The 21,300-nt window shown below is 42.2% G+C and overlaps 1 protein-coding gene across 1 annotated transcript in view; it reads right to left on the minus strand.

The window, feature by feature from the left end:
- The window catches only part of amot (angiomotin), a 41,834-nt gene that overhangs the window by 6,852 nt on the left and 13,682 nt on the right, over positions 1 to 21,300 (minus strand). The window contains exons 3-10 of the mRNA XM_041951954.1: positions 21,065 to 21,209; positions 18,052 to 18,144; positions 16,807 to 16,952; positions 11,074 to 11,223; positions 10,578 to 10,774; positions 9,903 to 10,031; positions 8,691 to 8,929; positions 8,282 to 8,536 (exon numbers count right to left, since the gene is read on the minus strand). Of these exons, the coding sequence (XP_041807888.1) occupies positions 8,282 to 8,536; positions 8,691 to 8,929; positions 9,903 to 10,031; positions 10,578 to 10,774; positions 11,074 to 11,223; positions 16,807 to 16,952; positions 18,052 to 18,144; positions 21,065 to 21,209 (1,354 nt within the window). The remainder of the gene's footprint in view (positions 1 to 8,281; positions 8,537 to 8,690; positions 8,930 to 9,902; positions 10,032 to 10,577; positions 10,775 to 11,073; positions 11,224 to 16,806; positions 16,953 to 18,051; positions 18,145 to 21,064; positions 21,210 to 21,300) is intronic.

Below are 21,300 nucleotides of genomic sequence, written 5' to 3' on the forward strand. Positions count from 1 at the left end.
GCTTTGCACACTCTTGGCATTCTCTCGATGAGCTAGAGGAGTAGTCACCTGAAATGGTTTTCACTTCACAGGTGTGCCTTATCAGAGTTAATTAGTGGAATTTCTTGCTTTATCAATGGGGTTGGGACCATCAGTTGTGTTGTGCAGAAGTCAGGTTAATACACAGCCGACAGCCCTTTTGGACAACTGTTAAAATTCATATTATGGCGAGAACCAATCAGCTAACTAAAGAGAAATTAGTGGCCATCATTACTTTAAGAAATGAAGGTCAGTCAGTCCAGGAAATTGCAAAAACTTTAAATGTGTCCCAGACTCTAGAGGTACAGTACTCACATTATCCTCATGAACGCACCAACAGTAAACTAATGAGAAAGGAGCAATAGTCTGTTTTCCCTCTGAGCAGTCACCAAAGAGCTAGCACATGGACAGTACCCTCTCAAAGTCTGCTTCAAAAAGTGAATGCAGCACTACGAATTTTTCCAACAATACAGTGACCAATCAGCTGATGTACAACACAGCAACAGTGATTCTAGAGACGCTCAGCTATAAGATGAACAGCATGAACAGCCACAAGGAGCAATACCCCCATGGAGAAGGAGGTTCGACGCAAAGATCAAGGCAACACAGACAGAAGTAGCTCTGGCTACCCGCCTGAAGAGATACACTAGAGAAACAGATGCCAGGAGAATAAATAGGATGTTCTCCACTGAACCATCCAAAGTGTACTCTGAGTAGTAGAATAAGAACACAAGAGGAGGCCCCCGGCTAAGATGAATACATACATGGCCCAATTCATGAGCGGGGCCCAGAAAGGAATTGGTAATAATACCAGGGGAGCCAAGAACCAGCTACTGGTCCATAGAGCAGTCACCCAGGACTGCAAGACCAGACAGACCAACCAATGCACTACGTGGATTGACTAAAAGAAAGCCTATGCCTCAATACCACACACAGATCCTGGAATGCTTGGAATTGTACAACACCAACGGTACACTAAGAGCCTTCATCAAGAACTCAATGGGGCTGTGGAAAACAACTCTGGAGGCCGACTCAAAGCCAACAGCACAAGTTACCAGCAAGTGCGGCATATACTAAGGCGATACACTATCACTGCTGTTCTGCATAGGGCTGAACCCCCTCAGCCAGATCATCAGCCACCTTCTCTACATGGATGACATCAAGCTGTATGTCAGGAATGAGTGAGACATCAACTCCCTGGTCCACATCTCCAGGATCCACAGCAAAGACATCGGGATGTCATTCGGACTACATAAATGTGGGCAGATGGTATCAAAGAGAGGGAAGATGATCAGAACCGAGGGGATTGAACTACCAAATGGCAGCATTGCAGATGTTCAGGAAAGCTACAAATACCTTCGGGGCAAATGGGAACCATGAGGAGGCTGCAAGGAAGTCACAGGCAAACACCTAAAACAAATAAGGCAGGTCCTGAAGAGTCACCTGAATGGAAAGAACAATACCTGGGCTATCAACACATATGCACTGCCAGTCATCAGATACTCCGCTGGTATAATCAGCTAGATAGAAGTGGGCTGAAGGAGGCCGAGGACTAGTGAGCGTCAGAGCCACTGTACAGGATGAAACAACTAAGATCCAGGAATACTTCCTGAAGATGGCCCTCAAAGATGAGCTGCTAAGTGAATAACTTAGGCAACAGAAACCTGATGATGCACAAGAGGAGGATAGCTATATATATGTGTATATATATGTGTATATATATATATATATATATATATATATATATATATATAGATAGATAGATGTTTAGAATTTGCGCACAGACAGCATATTTAACATTACATCAACTATATTACATTTACTAACTATATTTTTTCATGAAGAGGAGTGGCTTTGATGCTTCCTCATGTTTGGCAATAAATTTGTTTAAGCAGCATGAGAGTGTGTTGGCAAGGCTGTATAATGTTAACCAAAAATGTAAAATTCTCAAAGCCTTTATTACTAGATTTCAATATTGAGCTACAATTACATTCATGGTTTTGCATTATACTTACCTATAAACCTCTTATTGGGAGTCATGAGAAAGTTTCAGAGCAACAGAGACAGAGAGCATCCCTCTAACCGTGGTTACTCACTGTCACTCCTGCCTGCATGAGTACAGCGTGAGAGGAAAGGGAGACGCTGTGGCAAAATGCTAAGCAGCATGCATACAGTACATTATATTACAATCTAATAGATTTGCCTTTCCCCGCCTTCCTGGGAAGGTGTTTCGGGCATGCCCCACCAGAAAGAGAAGGGAAGGGAAGACCCAGGACACGCTGGAGGGACTATGTCGCTTGGTGGGCCTGGGAATGCCTCAGGGTCTCCCCGGAAGAGCTGACGAAAGTGTCTGGGGAGAGGGAAGTCTGGGTATCCCAGCTTAGACTGCTGCCCCCGCGACCCAGCCCCCGATAAACGGAAGAGAATGGATGGATGGATGGATATTCCAACTGCAGCTGAAATATACTAAAATGTATATACTGAGTGCAAATAGCTGACAATTTAGTTAAGCGTGTGTGTACTTAAATGTTAAGTACACAGAAGGTGGAGGTGGAGGTGAAGGTGTAAAGTGCAGTGTGCAGTGGTTCACAGTTCTCACAGTCTCTCACTCCAGTGAGGGGCTGATGGGGGTGATAGCTCTAACAGCTCTGGGGAAGAAGCTGTCCCTCAGTCTGTTGGTGGTGGTGCGGATGTTCCTGTACCGCTTTCCTGATGGTAGCGGTACAAACAGTCTGTGGCCCGGATGGCTGGGGTCCGTGGCGATGGATCTCACCCTCTTTCTGACCCGGCCTTCATGTATAGAGTCTAGGTCAGGAAGGGGGCAGCCCTGTGCTGTTTTAACCACCCGTTCCAGTTGTTTCCTCTCCTGTGCCATGCAGCTGCCATACCACACTGTCATACTAAGGCAGAGGATACTTTCAATTGTGGCCCTGTAGAAGTTGAGAAATCCAGGAACACTCCTGCTAGCTGGTCAGCGCATGTCCTCAAAGTCTTGCCTGACACCTGTAGCTCTGCGGGTGTTGATCCTCCTCAGGGTGGATGTCACCTGGTGCTGCTGCAGGACGAGGGGCTGGTGCTGCTCCTCCAGCCAGGGTAGGTGTATGGCTTCTCTTCTGCCTGATGTGTCGAAGTGGGCAAAGAAGCTGTTTAAGGTGTCAGGCAGGGTGGGGCCGTGGCTGGCAAGCTGAGTGTTAGGCTTGTAGTCTGTCATGGTTCTGATGCCTCTCCACATGTTCTGGGTTCTACAATGCTACTTCTGGACAGATAGGTGCTAGAGCTTCATCAGATTTCAACAAACACACTATCTGAGCAACAACAACAACAATATTTATTTATTTATTTGTTATTTTCATGTGTTGGAAAAAAAAAGCTGTTTCCTTTGTCCCTTCTTGACTGTATGTCATATGCTCCTGACTCAAACCTAGAGCCCAAAGACCATCAAAGATCATAGCTCACTGTAAATTCATAAGTGGGTGAGTGCACCATTTTACACACAAATTGGCACATTTGCTTTACTAAAGTAGATCAGCAGCCATACACATTGTACTTACTTTGCTTTCAGGCCAAAGTTAAGCAGCTAATTACAACAACCATACTTACTTCAATCCCCTACCTACTATCTTCTGTCATGTTTAAATTGACTCATATCACCACCTGCTGTTGTGGAAAGTGAACTACTAGAACATATAGACAATCAAGGTGGAAAGACAAGGGCCAAAAGTCATGATTTTATTTTTGTCATGATCCGTGCCATGCACGGCAGTTTAGTTTAGTTTTTCTCTTGTTGATCTTTTGCCTTGTTCCTTGTAAGTGTTCATTCTAGTGTTTTCTTAGTTCATGTTCGTTTCTCTGTTCAAGTCTGTGTTATCCATATTGTCCTCATAGTCATGCCATGTTTTATGTTAGAGTTCTGTATTGTCTTAGTCTCATCCCTTGCCCTGTCTTGTTTGTATATTGGTTAAGTTTCCCATTGTGTCTTGTCTTGCCTGGTTTTGGCTACTTCCTGTTTTATTTTGAAGGTTCATGCTATGTGTCCTTTTGTTACTTTACTTCCTGTGTTTTCCCTCCTGTGTGATTGTCTGATCGTTTCCACCTGTGCGTCATTAGTGTTCCTCCCTAGTGTATTTAAGTCTGTGTCTTCCCTTTGTCCTTGTCGGGTTGTTGTCTGAGAAAACTTAGTCAAAGTCATAGTCTGTGTTCTTGTTATAATTCTTGCCATAGTCCCATAGGGAGTGTTTGTTGTGTGGTTTCTTTGTCATGTCCGAGTCTGGTCTCACGTAAGTGTTTCTGTGCTGTGTTATCTTTGTTCACGTCCGTGTCGTGTTTCATGTGTATGTCTCCTTGGTTTGCCCTTGTCCTTTGTTTCAGTCCATGTAAGTGAGTTTACTTTGTTCATGTCCAGGTCTTGATTTATGTAGTGTTCCCCGCCCTTAGTATTGTCCTGTCGTGCGTGTTATTTGTTTGAACGTGCATAACTTAGTTTCTGTTTTCTTTTCATAGTTTTGTAGCTTGCCGATTTGTTTTCCTCGATAGAGATTTTGTGTTTGAGTACTTTTATTAGATTCTTGTTTTATTCCGTTTTTAGGAGTGAACTTTGAATTGATAGTTTTTCTCACCTAGTTCTGTCTGTTGCATTTCATAGCTTCTGCGTTTTCCTCCTTCGGGAGTGTTTTCTGTTTTATTTATAGTTTATTCCTAGTCATGTCTATAGTCTTCCCACAGTTTATGTAATTGAGTTTCGTGTCTTGTCGTAGTTCCGCCAGGTTTTGTGTGAGTTTTTTCAGTTGCTCAGTGTTTCCCTGTGTAGCCTTTGTTGTGTGTTTAGCCCTTAGAGTTTGTGTTAGTTCCCATAGTTGTGTCTTTAGTTGTGATTAATAAACTTGTTAATTTAAATCTAGTGCATCCCTTGGTTTGTCTGTGTTCATGTCCTTCCGTGTCGTGAGTGGTTTTCCTTGTCTTGTCTTTGTTCATGTCATCTAGTCTCGTCTATACCATAGTCTACGTCCCCTTTGTTTGTCTGCACCTGGGTTCAACCCTTAGTTTCCACTCATAGTTCCCCTCATAGATCCCCCTAAGTCCCCACCTTCCTGACAATTTTATTTTTTGGTGTTTGCAGGATATGTATTTTTTTTGTAAGACATGCCATATTCATATTCAAAATATCTATTTGTTTTATTGGTAAGTTTCGTATTTGCAAAAAAAAATCAAATGTTTGTGAAACATGTTTTGTTTGCCGAGTTTCGGCAAGAAATTTGCTCCACGCACACCTGCCTGAGTTGCCATGTGGGGTGGGGGGACCAGAGCCTTCGCTGTGCACAGCAGCCTAGAAAGTGCCTATGAAAGTGTTTTGAGAACATCTGTAAATTAGAGCTACATTAATTAGCCGGGTTACATACTAACTAGTAGTGCAATCGGACAGAGATCAGCTAAGGCATACAGTCCACTCTTCCTCACGCTCAACCATCATATACAGTATAGCAGGATATATTTCCAAAACTATTAGAATTTCACATTTCAATATGAGTAAAAGTATAATTAGTTGCATGATATGTGCATATTTACATTTCCGCAGCCACATCTTGTAACAATGTTACAATTTTACCAGTTCTCCCATTTCATTGGTACAGTTAACATTTTCATTTCATTATGCATATGCAACTCAAACTTATTAACTTATAAAAATGTGATAAGAGTAAATTTAGGTCAGTGAGAGACTGATGATGTTGGCCATGGGAACTCACAACATGGATGAACAGAGAGGCCTGCATGTCAAACTGAAAGCCTAAACAAAGAGAGGCCCACACGTAACAAAAGCCTGAACAATGTCATGGCCGTGAAGTCACCAAGGATATAAGAATCAATGTACCCTGCTCTACCTTTCCACTGCGATGTCAAGTTGGTGCAGGATATGTGTTGTTCCTAAACAGATTTTTGTAATTTAAGTGGCCCAGGCAACAGTCCTGTAGATGAGTAACAGAGTATGAGTAACATCTCATTTTGACTGCAGAAGGAAGACATAGATTTCCCATTTTCTTCAAGAAAGAGAAATATAATTTCTAGGTCCCACTCTCTTTCAATTATGGTCAACTTTCCACTGTGTCCTCCACTGCCATTAAACCACAGACAAAGTCACACAACTCCGCAAGACCCTCCAGACAAACTGAAACCCAAATGAATTGCTCCCGAAGTAATAAAGTTTAATGACAATGTGTTACTGCAAGCTTTTCTGTTGTATAAGCTTTATTGTATTGTTGTTATAGTAATGGACTGCCAAGTCCTTTATTGCTGCTTTGAAATTTTTCATTGTGCTTGCTGGTTGTTGTGTGCTTAGCACATTAGATTGATTGTGTCTCCTGAGTAGTCAGGCTTTGTTTTGAAGATTGATTGTTTGAATGATTACTGATTGTTGATCAGTATTGTTGAAATTAAATACATGCTATTTATGCTAGATTTAAAGAGCAGTTGTCTGTAATTATTTGTGCATATGTGTTGTGGTGGTGGAGGTGGTTGCGAGGGTTCACTGGATAAATGTAAAATACTATTTTTAACATTTTAAGTGAACAGCCCTTTTAGTCCATGAGCCAGACCACCAATCACAATCGAACGGGTGGGGCATTTCTAATTGCTATTTTCTTCTTCCTATATATGTTCACATTATTTATTGGCATGATAGCCTTTGCAGACTGGTAGCTTAGTGATGGTTATCATGCGTTGAATATTTAGACTCCTTATAGCTGAAACCTGTGAACTGTGTATGGTACATGTTTGGTATTATGGGGCTTGGTGACTTTTGTGGACCACTCAGGCTGCCTAAATCAACCCAATATGTTCTAAACATGTGACAGAACTTTAAAAAATGTATTAGTGGTTGCTCAGATCATATATGTGACAGTTATAACTCTCTTTCTTTAAATTATGCATAGGCGGAAATAAGAATTTAATTTTTCTTCTATGTATCTATTCACATCAGAGACACTAGGTAATACTGACATTCTTTTTGGGTGCTCAGCACCCACATCAACAGAGGCTGTCAACACAGCCCGCTACCAGCTTTTCTGTGCACGGCGTGGGGAGCTTGAATCCAGCCAGCTGCCACCATGCAAGGACTGCCTTCTTATGTATGCTATGCGTGCCAACTACCAGGCTGGCATCTGGAGAAGAAGTCTCCAACAACATCCGGAAGTTCCAAGCCCAGTTTAGCATGGCTGGGCCAGAAATAATGGTCAGCTCACTTTCAAATGGATGCAGGGATGTCCAGCACCTGAGGCAGTGCTACAGCTGCTGTCCTGTAAATGCAGCCGTAAATGTAAGCTCCCGGAGTGCCAGTGCATGAGCAATGGCTTGAAATGCACCAACATGTGCAACTTGCAAACATGCGACAATCAACCCCAAGAGGATGACCATGAAATCTTGATCACAGATGCAGACCTGACTGACAGGTCTGAAAGTGAGGAGTGAGCTTGATAGTTGATAGTTGTTTGAACAATACATGTTTGAATTGTCATCTGTATTATCTAATATACTGTATACTGTTCTTTGTTCCAAGTATTGCTTCAAAAGTAAAAATGTTCAAGATGTGTTTCGTGAGTATGTTGTAAGTATATTGAAATTTGCATCAAATTCAGAAACGTGCATCATATATGGGATTATTATGATCTGATTATATTCTATGGACATCCTGCCTAAACAACCTGCACATATTCAAATGAGTATATCTCGTCGGGGGTCAATTTTGGGGCCTTGGCTCATGGACTATTTAGTGGGACTGTAGCTGCAGTTTTGTTATTGGTCCCTGAGCTCTGAGTGGTGCGACAATTGTTGTCAATTCTTATTATCATTTTTATTGATATTAATGCAGTTATTGGTATAACTATCCTTAACATCAGCTTAATCTCCACGTTGCTCCTACAAGTTCCCAACATTGTTTTTTTTATTCTTTCTATTTAACATAATGTAGGTTTGTTTTTTACTTCTGATCATTCTCAAGTAGTGTGTTGAAACAACTCAATTCAATTCACCAATAAGTTTACTGACATAATATCAATTAACAACCACTTAGAAATTCTTGATCAATCACTTAAGTAATTGATTAAGAAAAAGACTAACATCTGGTTCCACCATTTCTAGTGAGAGGGTTTAATGCTTCTCTCTGTTTCATATAATTATAAACTGAATATCTATATGAGGCAAACTGTGGCTGTGATCAGAGCCTTACACAGAGCCCAGCTTATACTGATATGTCTGACAGGCAGTGTGAGCTAACCTGCTAAGCGGTCAGGGATGTAGACCGGGCTGGGGCTGGACAGGCGGGCAGGCAGCGTCATGCTCTGCAGTGCTGGAGTGCTGGGCTTGCTGGTGTCCTGACTTGGGCCCTTCTCAGTCTGGGTACAGCTGTCCCTACTGCCTGTCTTTGAGTGGCTTGTGGTCATCGGGGTGGAGGGAAGCACCGGGGAGGGAGACGATGAGATTGACTCTGTCCTGAGGGACTCTGTACGAATCTCGGGACCCAGTAAAATCCCTAGAGGAACATGAGAAGAGAACAATTGATACTCAAAAACACTGACAGTAGCACAGTTACTACAAGTAACTGCCCAAACCCCAGTTCTAACCTATAGTATCAGTTGTTGTTCTTAAAAGAGTCACACATGGTATATACTCTGTCTGGTTCTTACCCAGGCTGCCCTTCCAGCTGGTGTCCTTGCGTTCTTCAGTAATGGGTGAATTACTGAGTCCCAGACTGTGAGAAAGCAGTCCGGAACCACTGGAGCCAGTGTTGGAGATGGACATCAGGGACTTTGAGGGTCTCATGGCAGATGGTGTGTCCAACTTGATAGGCTCCTTCCTGGAGCGCTGGTGAAGCACCTTGATCATAGCATCCTTCTCTATGATCTGGGCATGGAGATTCTTTATCCTGGATTCCGCAGAACAAGAGGGAGGACCAAAATGGACCCATAGTTACTGCAGAACAGTGAGATCCTGATAGCCACACCAGTGGTTTTACACCCCTTGTTCAGTTTATTTGGTCCAGATTATAAAAGACATATTGTTGCCTGTTAGTTCTGGTCCACTCCATGTTCATGCTGGCTTTTTACAAACAAACCAAGATGAGCAAACATGAAGTCATATGGATTGACAGGTCACTCATTCATTGAATAGTTTTATTGATGTCATCCTGCATCATAACCACATGGACAGAGGTGGAGAGATCAAAGTCTTTAGACCAACAACAGGTCTTGCAACACATTGCAGACCCTATGATGAGGCTGAAAAGCTCCACAAGAAATAAATAATTATAAGCATTGGAAGTGGACTGCATTTGTCATAGCAGACAGGTAGAACCAGGATGAACTATTAATGAAAAACTGCTAAAGTACAAAATACGCCACTCTTTTAACTTTCAGATGTGTCAGGGAAAATCACTCATAAGTGATTATCATAATCATTCATAAGATCTCTTACTTGACAGTTGAAGATCAACAGACAGATTTAACAGCAGTCTTCATACTATTGGGTGTGCTGCAGCATGTCTTTGAAACACAATGTGATACAGCCGGTCTACAATGACTTATGGATGGTTGTCATCCATCATTCACTGTAGACTACAACATCTTTTTCATCTCTTGTTTTGGACACTTCAGTGTATTCTGTGCTTTTTATTGAATTTATAAAACAGTGTTTGCTGTTGCTGTCCATCTAATAGCTCAAGTGATAAGCAGATTAATTAGAGGTCCTTTGTGTTTGATTTGCACATGGAGAGAGCTAAAAAACAGAAATTGTTCTCAAGACCCACTGAGGAACCTGAAGCCATGACCTGAAAACAAAAACCCATCATCCGGATGTCCAAGTCTCAGGGAGGCCACATGTATGTGTGTTGAGTGCTTTACCTGCTTTCCATGTCCAGACAACGCCGATTGGCCATAAGAATCTCCTCTTCTTCCTTTTGGATTCGAGCCTCCACCGACGTGTCATAACTGCTACTGGGAGAGTGGCTGATCACTGCTGCAGACGTATCCCTGCAAAACAGGATGGATCAGAACAGGATTACAACAGTGTTCAAATGTAGCTCATCCACACTGAACTCCTGATTTGTTCTGATTGTTTGTCTCATTCTGGGATAGATGTTCACATTAGGCCATTTCCAGTGCAAGGAGAATAAAATAAAGTTATACCCATAAATACAATTGAAACAAGTGTTGCCCAAACACAGCAGTCAGTGTACAAAAAAAGAATGCTGTAATCTGCAGTTTTCCTAATGACCACTTGATTTTAGGTACTTAATTGTAAGTTTATCAGAAAAAAAATAGAAATAAACAGCTAAATTTCACTTTTACTTTAAGTTTTGTATGTTTGAGGACGTTTTAGCTTGACTGACAGGTGTCTCAAGTCAGGTGTTTGCCATTTGTTGGACTGTGCTTCATTCATTCTCTATATCATTATTCAAACAAAACAAAGAATAACAGACACTAATTTTCTACTGCTGTAATCTGATATTGAGAGACATGAGTGTCTGCAACAATGGCTCAGAGAATTAAATGTAAGTACATTTCATGCACATGTACCTTTTAGTGGCAACAGAGGCGGCAGCATCCAGGGCAAACTGCCTCATTACGCTCTCCTCTAAGTACTTCTGTTCCCACTTGGTCATGTCAGCCTCCAGAGCCAGGATCCGCTCCTCCTTCTCCCTAAGATGCTCCATGAGTGCTGTGGCACTGTACTCTGACGGGACTGCACTGTTGCTTTGAGAGCCTCCCTGACGCTGGGAGAGACAAAGGAGACAAGAAGAGAGGAGACAGAAAGAATGAGGGAAACAGAACATAGGAAAAGGACTCTGTCATTTCTGGATTCAAAATGAATTGGGTTGCTGACTTATCACCAATGTTACTTTCCAAATGTTGCAATTTAATGCTGTGGTAACCTTAAATGGTAAAAGATAGCTGACCCGAAGAAGGCTTCAAATAAAAAAAAAATCAATAAAATGAAGATTCTGAAATGTTGTACATGTGCTTTTTAGTGTATTATTAAATTTTTTTTAATTAGACAGGCCTGGTGTGTTACCTGCTGCATGCGTAGCGACTCCAGCTCTCTCTCCAGTCTTGTTCGGAGTCGATGCTCAAGTTGTTCTCTCTTTTCACAGGCTGCCTGGAGTTGAGCTAGAGCCTGCTGCATCCTCTCCACCTTCTCCACATAAACCTGTTTCTTTTTCAGCTACGCACCCAGACACACACACACACACACACACACAAACACGCACACAGAAGGCAACACTTACATCATGGCTATGAGGAGTCCAGGACTGAGAAGCCTCAAAAACATCCTTAGTCAATGCAGTTCAGCAGGAATTGCTTATTGTCAACTTTTTATGTTTCTTTTGTTGACCAAGTCTGGCTAAAAACATATTAATTTAAATGAATAAGTGAATTTATCTGATAAAAAACACATATAACACTGCACTGCAGTCATTACATACATTAAAAATCACAGAGGATGCGTAGTATAACACTTAACACACCATGAGATAAAAGCAAAACAACAAAGACAAGCAAAGACAATACAATCAACACATATATAGAAATAGCAGTCGGCGGGGTAGCAATGTTAACATGGTCATATTGTCTTGATTATAAAAAGTTTAAATTAAAGTCGAAATATTACATGGTAGTTTGCAACTACTTCTTTAAGGCCACTTTAAATGTGCTCTGTGAAACATTAAATTTCAGATTTGTGCAAAAAGTATTCCACTGTACTGCTACGCTGTAGAGTTTTTACCTATGATTGTCTCTTAGTAGTGAGAAATAATTAAGTACTTTTGTGCCATACTTCTAAAAATTTATAAGTGAGCAGCATCTTAACAAAAATGTTTGTTTTTCTATTATCAACCAATATCTTTTAATTATCTCAAACAAACTGAATTGTGGTGTTTATAAATTGGTTTTCTAATCTTCCCTTGTCAGGTAGATGATATTATGTTCATTCAAGCTACAGCTAACTACTCCAATGCTATCATTATCTGTAATGTGAATCAAATGCACAATAGTTTCAGAGGAACAGATAATACATTTGTTATCCCAGATACTCATCATAAATTACTTTAAATAAAGACGTAATCTTATTTAAATGTCAAGCTTTTGAGTTTATATTGTTTTCACAGATGTCCTCAGTAGTTCACAGAAATGATTTTGCTTCAGACCTATAATTAACTGACCAGTATTGGTTGAAAATTCTATTCAACCAGTCTCTCAATCCTCATGGTTAATGTAAAAATGTAAATCAGTGTTGGCCCTCACAAACACACAAACCCCTTCACAATTTCAATTTCTGTCCTTTCTTAAAAACTGTGTAGTTAATTCAGTTTCTGAGTTGTTCACAGAACTTGTTTCTGAAAATGCTGAAAATTCGAGAAGCAAGCTAGCAAGCAGATTTCATGGATTTTCTGGATGCCATATGTACTTCATACAGCTACAAATCTATTAAAGCTGTCAATACTGTGATTGCATTTCTCTCTCTCTCTCTCAATACTTTTTATAGTCTTTTGTATAAAATATACAAATAGTCAAGTTCTTATTTTGTATTTTGTATTTTTTTATTTTCCATTGCCTTTGCTATTGCTATTGCTTCTGATGCTGCCTGGAACACCAAATTTCCCCAGCTGGGGATAAATAAAGTTGATCTTATCTTATCTCTCTGCCTCGCTCTCTCTCTCTCTCTCTCTCTTTCACCTAACCGGTTGAAGCAGATGGCCATCCACCCAGAGCCTGGTTCTGCTTGAGGTTTCTGCCTCCTCGCCATTATCGCGTAAGTGCTTGCTTATGAGGGAACTGTTGGGTCTCTGTAGATAAAGAGTTGTGTCTGTACCTGGTTTTGGCAATTCAAGGATAGATTTTCTATCATAATCATTGTAAGCCCTTTCAAATATCAATAGAAATTCTGTTCAAGGAGCACCGAGACGACAGAAATCAGAGTTATGGTGTTAATCCTACAGAGGTCAATGTACTGACTGTCCTTCTTCACCATTTTTTTACCATGTTTTATGTGGTTTTATTTTTAAATATTAAAAAAAAACCCTACATTTTCAGTGGGGTTGTGTCATTTTTTCTGTGAGGATGATGTTCAACTCCAAAATATTCTGCCTCATTACATACAGTATCATTATCTGAACTCATTTGCAACCAACTTTTTTATATACAAAAGCATATAAAAAATCCTCTAACTAAGGAAGGATCTGCATTACTGACATTTGTCAGTATGACATTTGTGGAGATGCATTAGCTCAGTATCATTACATTGATGAGTGTCCAAACAAATGTAAAACTGATTACAGATGACACTCTTCTCATACTCACATCATGTCCCTTAAGCCTCACTTCCTCTCAACGAGAGCCTTCGCTACTGCTGTGCTACTGACTGATTTAGATCAGACTGACTATCTACAACAGCAGGAAAACAAAGACTAGACTGGAGAGAAAAGAGGAGAGGAAGGCTGAACCAAGTGGAGCTGTTAGAAGGCAGGCCAATGGCCAAGGCTCTCTCATTTTTCTAGAGAGCAAGACGGAGCAACAGAAAAGCTTGCAGCTCTTTTGTTCTGACAACAAGCAGGCCTTTTGTATCAGAGACCGGCTCTGGCCCAGCTTCGACCGATTTCCAGTCCTTTTTGCCCCCCCAGCCCCCCCACCACCAGCCTCCTGGATCCGGACCAAACCAGGTCCAGGATGAAGGGATGATGGGTGAAGAGGTGAAGAGAGAGTGATGATGAGTCTTACCCACGTGCCACCAGTGTGAGTGTGTGTGGGGAGGACTGGAAGACTGGAGAGTGACACACATTCACAGATGCCACTGCTTTGAAAACAAGCTTGCAGAGCTCAGGTCATTACTGCTGATGTCCATTACTACAACATGTGAAAAAGAAAATAGGAAGAGGTTCATCTGCAAGGGAGCAGATTTTTCTAGTGGAACTGCTCCATCTTGTTCAAACGCCAATATCAGCAGGTCTTCATTTATTTTCTACTTCACATATAACCTATGTACTTCAACAGGGCAGTTTTGCTGCTGGCTAATTTTTAGCCACTAGTGCAGTGCCTTTTAAAAATTTGCCTGTTTGGAGTGGACTGATTGCTTGGCCTCAAGCATCACTGCTATCTATTAAAGATATCAAAATACACAAGTAAGTAATGCATCACTGATTACTCTTCCATTGCATTACTTTCACCACAATAACTGCAGAGTACAACCAGTGTTACATATTATGGTATATATAACATTTGGTAAAAATAATCTACTATCTATTATAGCCTCAGCATAACCTGGTCTGTATGGCAACATTAGTTAACATTTTTCAACTGGTTACTGCAGTGAAAAGCACTGAATTAGTAAATGTATCTACATTTTGCAACCAAGGCAGAGCAGTGTGCTGCTCTCTGGACATACACAAACACACACACACACTCACACACACTCCGCACTTGCATCAATTTTTCTTAAAGCCAGAACTATTGTGACGGCCCACATTTCCCATCATGCTGTGCTGAACCGAGTAGTTTTTTAAATTTGCAGTCTATATTCCAAAATGCACACATTATTTTTGAACCACAGTGATATACAACAGTGTCTGTAATGTATGTGCACGGTTATAAGTAGAAATCCTTTGGTTTATACTTTTAACTGTTAGTGAAGTGGCTGGTACATTTCTTGACACCAGGTGTATTGAACTGTAATGATTTCAAGTACTTGGTTTCTTGTTTACTTGTTTCCTCTGTTGAATAGTGTCTACAGTGCATGAGTGAGTGTCTGCGATCTGCACTAGCATCAAAGATGTCCCTTGTACATTTAGTGTATATTGCATTTGCCAAACATTCTTTATTCCCTGTGCTTAAATTGTAATTATAAGCACAGACATTACAATATACATGCATCCACCAAGTCAAACAGACAGGTCAGCAGATCTTGGAGGAGACACTGGTGTCAGATTGCAGGCCAACACCAGGCAGAGTCCTGGAAGTAGCCGCACTGAGAGATTTTCCACTAAAGTAAAACATTGGTAACTAGGAGAAACAAGCTACTCGCCAAGAATCAAAACAAACAATTACATGACCAGATTTTCCCCACACAAAGCAGGCAAGTGTGTGTCAGTCCTTACAAATCTGAAATAAGAAAAAAATTAGATGTCAAAGCCTCTTTATACAACAGTGTGTGTTTATATGTACGGATATTCTACTTTTGCTTGTGAAGGTGCATGAACACCGGATAAACAGTGATTCCCAGCTGTTTCCTTTCAATGGTCCACAGCCTGCCTAAAGTTTTATTCATTTTCTGTTACTTCATTTTACTGAATAGCTTACGAAGTCTTAGCAAGATTGGTGGAGTTTATCACTGCTACAGAAATCTTAGTGCCAGGGCTTAAGGTGCCTACTGTGAAAAACAATGTCCCCAGTTCAAGTCTGCTCTGTGTACCTTTGTTGCATGTCATGCCTCATCTTCTCCCTACACTTCCTGTCATTTCTGTACTGTAAAAAATCTCTAATAAAGGTGTGAAAATGCCTTAAAAATAGTACAAAAAGGGAAAGAAATCTTTGTATAATTTCTAATAACAAATTCATTTGATTGACAGGTGGTCCTGCAGCTTTGCAGCATTTTTTTCCCATTTATAAAGCATCACCATTTAAGTCTTGCTTAGATGACTGCAATGTTTTATGTTCCTGTCCTAGTCAGTAGATCCTAGCTAAGCTTCAAAGGCAAATAGCAGCACCAGGAGCGCTACCTCCCTGGTGATCTCCAAAGCTGAGTGGTCAGCCCTCTCTTGTACACTCTATTAACACACACATAACTGCGAGACCACCAACAGCTGTGACTCTGTCATCAAGTTTGTTGATGGCACGTCCATCACTATCTTGATCACGACAATGAGACATCTAATGAGAGGAGGTCAGAGTCCTGACATCTTTGTTCCGGGACAACAACCTTACTCAATGTCAGCAAAACAAAGAAGTTGATTGTGGACTACAGGAAGCAACAGGGAGAAGGACACATCATATTATCCCTTCAATGGGACTACGGTGGAGAGAGTCAGCAGTTTCAGGTTCACGAGGACCTGACCTGGACTCACTACAGCAACTCCATTACAAAGTCAGCAAGACAACAGCTCCTCCTCCTCCACAGGCTGAAGAGGCTCAAGACGGACTCCAGCATACTGGGTCTGCAACTTTTGCAGCTAGACAATTGAGAGTATTTTCACTGGCTGCATCACCACCTGGCATGGCATGTACACTGTCCTCAACTGTAAGTTATAACAGAGGGTTTTGACTGCACATCATGTAACCACGATGAAGCTACCATTCACGGAGGATTTTACACCCAGTGGTTCAGGGAGCAGATCAAAAGGGTCGTCAGAGACCCCAATCACCACAGCTACAAACTGTTCTGTCCCTGCTGCAGCATCCTGTCCAACACCACCGGGCTTCATTCCTCACACCTCATATGACTGTTGAACTTAACTTGCAAAGCACTGGTGTGTATATATATATTCTTAAGTACTGTTAGTAGTATTATAGTTTCTATTTGATTCCATTTTATTATATTTGTTTATTTATGTATTTATGTCTATATATTGACTCAGCCTCATCATATTCAGTGAATGTGGTTGCAACATGATTGACCCACCTCAGCTCCACCTGGGCTTTTTTATCTATCTTGTTTATCTAAATCAGGATTTTCTGGCTCTGATAAACATGACAACAAGCAAATCCCAATCCACCAACAAGGATAACATCCAGTATGAGTGACAGGTGACATTCTTACCTCCTCTTCCAGCTTGACTACTTTGGCCTGGGCATTGTTGAGTGCCTGGTCTCTGATCTCGATGTGTCTCCTCTGGTCCTCTGTGGTAGAACGCAGCGCACTCAACTCCATCTCCAGCTTCTCCTTCTCACGCAGTGTCTCTTTGTCTGAACACACACAAGAATGTACAAACATAATGTCTTTCTTCCTTATTCAGAGTTCAAGCAGCAAAGCTCTGCTGCTGGAATCCCATTGGTTTTCTTCGTCTTCTTCTTCTGTTTCTTCTTCTTCTTCTTATTATTATTATTATTATTATTATTATTATTATTATTAGTGGTCCATGCAGTGATGCTTCTCTGCTGTAACCCTATTCTTTTTGTTCTTGGAATTGCTTTTTTTTCCTAAAAGTGTGCATCAAAAACTGTAAGGAAACACAAAAAAGGGTGGGTGGGTTGCAAATTCCACCCACTGCTCAGCCATATTAAATTAAACTCATTAACCTCAAGGTGGTGCTGTACAAATCACATTTACATTTTCACAATTATCTTGAAAACAACTTGACCAAGTCAAAATTCTTTCATGTCAATCTCTCAAGTCATCTGAATCTTTGCTCCCTGGGTTTTCTGCTCTAAAAATGTCAAATTTTGAATATTTTTCTCAATTTTCTCAAAATCCTATTTTCAAAGTGTCACAGAAACTGCTGGGCCAATTTCCAAAAACTGACTGGATCATCTTCAGACTTTGTTGATCTTGAGTTGTTTAAATTTGAATATGTCTATACTTTTCAATTATATAAGCCAGTCAGTTTTTTATCAAAATAGGTCGTTTTTAAAAATGTGCCAGCCACAATCAAAATCAAGAGTTTTGCCACTTGCCCATTACAAAAGAAACAAGCACCCAAGTGCTTGCATTCTGCTTTATTCCCGACCATTGCCACTTGATGCTTTATTTTAAAAAAAATGTTGTTATGCACACCATAATGCGGTAATGTTGCATTTTAGTCCATGCATAGACCCATGCATGGATCAAAATTATCTGGGAATTAATTAATTCATGTATGTATTAATCCATGGATTCATCCATTCCTCAGGGTCTTGATTAATCCATGATTGGATTAAAATGGAACTCAGATCAATTTGAGAACTACCTGATGTTTTGTGTCTCTTTAGACACATCCAATGAAATGGACAATAAAGTTGTCAAGACCCTGGGGAATGCCAGGATTGGCATGTTAAATGTCCCTGGTTCTGTGTGTGTGGTACTCACTCTGTGCAAGAAGCTGGGAGATGGTTTTGCGGTTGTCGTCTGAGCCATCACACTCTTTAGCAGCGAGCTGCTTATTGGCCGTCTCCATGCGCTCTTTAAAACAACAAACATGCTCAGTGTTGGGACAAACACAAACACACACACTCACACCAAGATTTTAGCATCCTATTTTTCACAGATAATTAAGAAACCCACAGCTATTCACTAAGTTGGTCCAGACTCTTGGTTCAGAACTTGCTGTTGCAAACTCAGTCTGTGCCTGTGAATATTCTCATTCATCCAGGTCATTGTAAGCTTTAGGGCATTCAATCGTTCGCAACTGGACCTCTTCAGTTTGTCTTAGAAGACGTTTCGCCTCTCATCCGAGCAGGCTTCATCAGTTCGTACGCAACCAGACTAGATAGGACAGCTCTAGTCCAATGCAGTGGTGTTAGGTTCAAGTATTTATCCCCTGAGTGAGACCAACCCACAAAAAACAAGAATGGTATCACTCTATTGTGAGGCAAACGATCCCCCCATTAAGGCAGGGTGGGGTGCAACCCTTTGGTGTCAACGACAGTCGTTAGCCTCGTTAGTGTCCCATTGTTGTCATTGGGAGGCTCCTGGAGCCATGTGTGAATGGCTTTGTTGTTTGTTTTCAGAGGCTAAATCTTTGAATCTCTTAGGGAGAGATGAAAGGACAGCATTGTATGTGGGAGAAAGGTGGTGTCTTCTAAGACAAACTGACGAGGTCCAGTTGCGAACGATTGAATGCCCTAAAGCGCCAAACTCAGTCTGCTATTGACTGATGCACCAAATTTTGTCACCTTTTACAGGCTATGACAGGCAGTGACATCTCCAGGGATGAAACATTCTGGGAATACTGGGAATACAAGTGTTCTCTCAAAGAACATCATTATCAGCTACAGTACAGTCAGTTATCTGAATCTGATTCCAGACAATGAAAATATCCATCCATCCATTCATTTTTTTCTGCTTATCCGGGGCCGGGTCGTGGGGGCAGCAGTCTAAGCAGGGATGCCCAGACTTCCCTCTCCCCAGATACTTACTCCAGCTCTTTCGGGGGAACCCCGAGGCGTTCCCATGCCAGCCGAGCTACATTCTCCCTCCAGCGTGTCCTGGGTCTTCCCCTGGGCCTCTTCCCGGTTGGGCATGCCCGGAACACCCTCCCAGGAAGGCATCCAATAAAGATGCCTGAGCCGCCTCAGCTGGCTCCTCTCTACGTGGAGGAGCAGCGGCTCTACTCTGAGCACCTCCCGAGTGACAGAGCTCCTCACCCTACCTCTAAGGGAGTACCCCGCCAACCTGGGGTGGAAACTGATTTCAGCCACTTGTATCTGAGATCTTGTTCTTTCGGTCATGACCCAAAGTTCACCAAAGTTGACCATAGGTGAGGGTAGGAACATAGACTGACTTGTAAATCGAGAGTTTTGCCTTTCGGCTCAGCTCCTTCTTCACCACGATGGACCGGTACAATGCTCCATCCTTCCCTCACTTGTGAACAAGACCCAAAGATACTTGAACTCCTCCACTTGAGACAGGAGCTCTCCTCCAACCCAGAGGGGGCAAGCCACCCTTTTCCGGTTGAGAACCATGGCCTCGGACTTGGAGGTGCTGATTCTCATCCCAGCCGCTTCACACTCGGCTGCAAACCACCCGAAAACACGCTAAAGGTCCTGGTTTGAAGAAGCCAACAGGACAACATCATCCGCAAAAAGCAAAGATGAGATTCTGTGATCTCCAAACCAGACTCCCTCTGGCCCTCGGCTGCGCCTAGAAATTCTGTCCATAAAAATAATGAACAGAACTGGTGACAAAGGGCAGCCCTGCCGGAGTCCAAGATGCACTGGGAACAGGTCTGACTTACTGCCGGCAATGCGAACCAAGCTCCTACACTGGTCATACAGAGACCGGACGGCCCGTAGTAAAGGGCCCCAGGCTCCATACTCCCGAAGCACCTCCCACAGAATGCCACAAGGGACACGGTCGAATGCCTTCTCCAAGTCCACAAAACACATGTGGACTGGTTGGGCAAACTCCCACGAACCCTCGAGCACCCTGTGGAGGGTGTTCCACGACTAGGATGAAAACCGCATTGTTCCTCCTGAATCCGAGGTTCGACTACGAATTCTCCTCTCCAGTACCCTGGAATAGACTTTACCAGGGAGGCTGAGAAATGTGATCCCCTTTTTTCGGAGCACACCCTCCCCCTTCTTAAATAGAGGGACCACCACCCCAGTCTGCCAGTCCAGGGGCACCGCACGCGCTGTTGCAGAGGCGTGTCAGCCAAGACAGCCCTACATCATCCAGAGACTTGAGGTTCTCTGGGCAGATCTCATCCACCCCTGGTGCCTTGCCATGGAGGAGCTTCCGAACTACCTCAGTGACCTCAGCCTGAGTGATGGATGAGCCAACCTCTGGGTCCCCAGCCCCTGCTTCCTCTATGGAAGGTGTGGCAATGGGATTGAGGAGATCCTGTAAAAACTGTAAAACACAAAAAGTATTGGCAGGGTACTGCTTCCCCCTTCAGAAGGCGTCGGCCTTCTGATCCCTCCTGCAGGTGATGGGCCTACTGGAGGGCGGGCCCACGTTACCACTACAGTGATTATGCTGAGCTTTGACCAAGAAAATTATGTCCTAAACATGCACATGTCTGCCAAAACTATGAAGGGAGAAAAAAGAAGGGAAGCATGAAAGTGAGATGGCAGGAAAGAAAAACAAGCTCTGTGGTGGCTTGTTGTAAGTCTGGGCTCCGATCCATGAATAAAGCTTTCTTCTCTCTAATGTGTGTTGTGTGTGTGTATATCACTTGTGTGTGTTGATTTATGGTCAGAAGATCTATGGTGTTTTTCTTTCATTATGTGTCATCACTGTGATGTGCAAACAAGCCTTCCAATACACTTGTGGTGACTATGGTAAAATATGTATGTCATATATGGGTACATTTAACCTGTCACCCCTCTTCCCAATACATTTTTGGAGTGTGATTCATTGTACCTCCCTGCTCTCTCACCTCGGAGGTCCCTGTTAAAGTCATGCAGCCGGCGCACCTCCAACTCCAGCTTGTTCCTCATGGTTTTCTCCAGTGCCTCCCTCTTGGAGGAGGACTTGGCAAGGTTTTCATAGGCTTCTGACACCAGCTGGATCTCTGTTTCCAACTGTCGGTGGGAACAGAAGCCATGAAGGGAGACAGAATGATGGCAGGAAGAGCGAAATATGCCTCAAACTTTTATCCAAAATGTTGTTGAA

The sequence above is a fragment of the Chelmon rostratus genome, chromosome 14 (genome assembly GCF_017976325.1).
Source record: "Chelmon rostratus isolate fCheRos1 chromosome 14, fCheRos1.pri, whole genome shotgun sequence".
Lineage (NCBI taxonomy): Eukaryota > Metazoa > Chordata > Actinopteri > Chaetodontiformes > Chaetodontidae > Chelmon > Chelmon rostratus.